Source organism: Punctularia strigosozonata, assembly GCF_000264995.1.
Source record: "Punctularia strigosozonata HHB-11173 SS5 unplaced genomic scaffold PUNSTscaffold_14, whole genome shotgun sequence".
NCBI classification, from domain to species: Eukaryota; Fungi; Basidiomycota; class Agaricomycetes; order Corticiales; family Punctulariaceae; genus Punctularia; species Punctularia strigosozonata.
The window spans coordinates 516,146-519,862 of record NW_006767446.1 but is presented as its reverse complement, the minus strand read 5'-3'; the positions used below and the strand labels follow the sequence as shown (position 1 = coordinate 519,862).

Genomic DNA, 3,717 nt, shown 5'->3' with positions numbered 1-3,717 from the left:
GGTAGTGATCGAGCACGTCGAGGTGCCTCCCGCGGATGACGTGAACAACAATCATTCGGGGTGATGAGTCGGATGGTTGGTCGGATGTGGAGGCTCGGTTATGAGCCCCAGTCATTCATTACGAGCATACACGAACGGGGTCTCTGTCGTGCCAACGACGCGTATCGGTGCGTCTTCAAATCCCTATATGTACATACGGTTCCCATCTGAAAGGCTCAGGCTGCGCGATCCGCAGTTTCGTGATGGCCTCGTCGAGGGCGTACGCGATATCGTCGGGGTCGATGTGATCTGATTCGCTGCTGAATATGTTCTGATATATAGACCGAGCTATCTCCGGCCCGTCTGCATCCGCCATTGACCTGTGTAATCTTAACTGTGAGTAGGTATGAAAGAGTCGAGAAGCCCCAAATAAAACAAACCAGAGCGTAGCGACGATACTTTTGAAGCCTGCGAAAAACATAGCAGCAGCGAGGTGGACTACCTGCTCAGGCTGTACCTGGATGGGCGTGTCCGTGAGTCGCACCATCGTAATGATAAGCGGAATCGACGCTCACAAAGTCCCCCTTGGCTGTTTCGCAGGCGCTCAAGAATGCCATAACCGCACGCGGGAGCGGTACAGGCATGAGTCGTTCGATCGTCAATTTCTCATCACGCAGAATGGATCCGCTGTTCAGTGGGATCTCCAGATCTTGGTGGCCGTGGCACGTCGTGGAAAACCTCGTCTTCGGAGAGGAGTAACTTACGTGCCAAGGACGGAGTCCAGAGCAACCGGCATCGCTCATTGTAGGCTTGTACTCACGGCCTCCTCCGTTGTACATTTCGAACCAATAACATATATTGGCGCATGCTCAAATCCCTAGGTGTATATACGGTGCCCATCGGAGCGGCTCAGGCTGGACGGTTCGCAGTTTCGTGACGGCCTCGTCGAGGGCGTACGCGATATCATCGGGGTCGATGTGATCCAAGTTGCTGCTGAATATCTTCTGGTATACAGATCGAGCTATCTCCGGCCCGTCCGCGTCCGCCATGGACCTTTGCAGTCGGTTGTAAGTCGATACCATAGAAGTGGGAAGCTGCAAACCGGGACTGACCACAGCGTAGCGATGACGCTTTTGAATCCCGCGAAGAACATGGCGGCGGCGAGATGGACCACCTGATCAGGCTGATTCTGCATGCGCACGTTGTTCGGTCGCACCATGATCTCGACTGGTATTGGTACTCACGAAGTCACCTTTGGCTGTTTCGCAGGCGCTCAAAAATGCCATGAACGCGCGAGGGAGGGGTACAGGCATCAGTCGTTCGATCGTGAGTTTCTCGTCACGCAGAATGAATCCGCTCTGCAACGGATTCTCCAAATCTTGATGACCATGGCACGCGAGGTGAAGGATGTTCGTCTGTGGGAGCAGCTTTAGCAGCGTCTCTGTCGTGATCCCGTTTCCGCCCTCAATGCAAGCGTCGTCTGCGGGAGGCAGCTCTATTATGGCTCCGCTTGGTAAGACGGCACGGATCGCTCTCGCTTCTTCGCGAGTGTTGATGAGGTCGCTCCACTGCGATATGCTAGACCGAGGCGTTGCAGCGACGAGCGCTTGCACGTCGTCCTTGAGGATGGGCGAATACGCGTTCCTGGCAGCGAGAAGGGACCCGATGGTCGGTATGTAGGAGGAGACGACGTAATCTGAGCACCACTCTCCGCCAGCACCGGCTGCATGGATCGGTAAGTGAGCAAAGTTTCCAGTAGGGCACCACCATATGCGAGGACGGTTTCGACCTTCGGAGGGCTAGAAGCAACTGGTGAGCCTTATACCACGATAATGTAAAGGGTGATCTCATACTTCGAGCCCTAGCGCCTTGATCACCGGTCTCACCACCTCAATCCATAATTGGCGCAAGATCTCCTCGGCAGCCGTCCTTCGAGATTTCGAGATTTTTGATTTTTCCATCTTTCTGCAGTCGCGCATCTCCGCCCTCGCCTCCACGATGATCGATCGCCACTCCGTGCCGGAATGTGCGAGCCAAGTATCAGGAAGACGCTCGATAGGAATGCTGACACAGTCACCCCCCTGCTTGAGAAGGATAGCGTGGCACCCCAGCGCACTGGAAACCAACACTACGACCGGACCTCTCTCGGAGGCCTTTCTCAGCGTCGTAAACTCGTCGTGCAGCAGGAATCTGTCCAGTCCAGGTAGTTTGCGGACCTGGTTGAGCAGCACGTTGAATTCTTCGATCTGACCTCTTCTCCGTGCGATCTCCGCTTCGACGGCACCCGGGTTCTCGCCCGTAAACGAGCTGTCGCGCACTTTCTCCAGCTGTCGGGCAAGGATCAACAACCTATCTCCGATCTCCTTGGGCGCCACGTCGAACGGAGAGCGCAAGCGTAGTGCATGGGTCCAGAAGACCGCACGGCCCTGCTCAAGGATTTCCAATGCTTTGTCAGGTAAGCCGATGTTGAGCGCGTGAGATGCGCCGGTGAGAGCGATGCTCTGGCCGATAGCCAACGACTGGAGTCGGGTATGAAGATGAAGATCAAAGAAAGCCACTCGGGGCAGAAGTCCCACCACAAGAGCGAAGATATCCAGCAGTTGGCGATCTTCTGCGGCCTCAGAGGATCCGGAGACGATATCCTGATATTGCGACACAGCGATATCAAGTATGCGTCGTGCTCCTTCAATCCGAGAACGAACGTCCCGGTGTTCGTCTGATAGAGCACTGGCTAAATGCGAGAGTGCGACCCGGATACTCCGGTAAGGTGTTCCTATCTCCATGTGGAGTTCTGCTGTACTCACGAGGTACTGATACCTCTCAGGACGCCCGGGAGGCAGCTTATCCAATAAACCAGTCATAATCTCCAAGGCATCGTTCGCGTCTTTGTCGCTGCGATTGAAGCGAAATCTGACGATATAACAGTCGGCGAGGGTGCTCAGAAGTTTAGGGCCCTCTGTTCGCTGAAGCATTACTTCCTTGATACATGCTAGCTCCGAGATGGAGCGGTCGATGTCCGCGACGTTCCCTTGATGTCTCCCGCGGCGTAACAGAGCTTTTGACAGCTCGAGGATAACATCGCCGCGTTCGACATGATCGGAAACCATCGTATCCAGGACGGTGTTGCCGAGGGTAATCGCTTCTTCCAAAGCCTCGAAGGAGCCCCGAGCGTCAAATAACATGCAAAGACGGGATACAGCTTGAGCAGAAACATCCGGATAGAACACATGTGAGGTCCCATTGCTCGCCAGGGCCCTACGATCCCATTTGATGGCTTCATCGAGATCAGAGATGCGCCTTGTCTCGTTGAAGCGGAGCATCAGTGAATGCGCCAGATGGCGAGCGGGAATGAATCGCTGAGGGTGGGTAGTTGGAATTGAATCGATTGAAGAACGCCCGAGTTGAATAGATTCTTCGAGACAACTTATCTCTCCGGTCCAGTTGTACTGCAAATACAATTTGCGCGCCAAGCTGCTCACGTACATCCAATAGTGTGTGTGGTTGGGAGGGCACTGTTGCAACGCTTCCCGGTTCAGAGTGACTGACTTTTCGAGGTAGCGCCCATCGGATGGAGCGAGCTGATGGTGAAGGTCGAGAAGACCTGCTACCACACGGAGGCATCTGACGCGCCCCTTTCCAGCACCGGAGACTTCTTTGAGAGTGTTCAGTCCAAGTTCAATCGCTTTGTTGAGCTCATCGATAGCGCCAGAGCGCGCAGCCTTCGCATATAGCGCCCAG

General features: G+C 54.7%; 1 protein-coding gene across 1 annotated transcript in view; it reads right to left on the bottom strand.

Annotated features, from left to right (window-relative positions):
• Window positions 1–175: 175 nt before the first annotated feature.
• PUNSTDRAFT_75137 (uncharacterized protein) overlaps window positions 176–3,717 on the bottom strand; it is a gene marked incomplete at both ends in the record, with an annotated part of 4,837 nt that continues 1,295 nt past the window's right edge. The window contains 5 exons of the mRNA XM_007387556.1: window positions 176–359; window positions 1,092–1,168; window positions 1,224–1,778; window positions 1,833–2,590; window positions 2,738–3,698. Coding sequence (XP_007387618.1) covers window positions 176–359; window positions 1,092–1,168; window positions 1,224–1,778; window positions 1,833–2,590; window positions 2,738–3,698 — 2,535 coding nt within the window. The remainder of the gene's footprint in view (window positions 360–1,091; window positions 1,169–1,223; window positions 1,779–1,832; window positions 2,591–2,737; window positions 3,699–3,717) is intronic.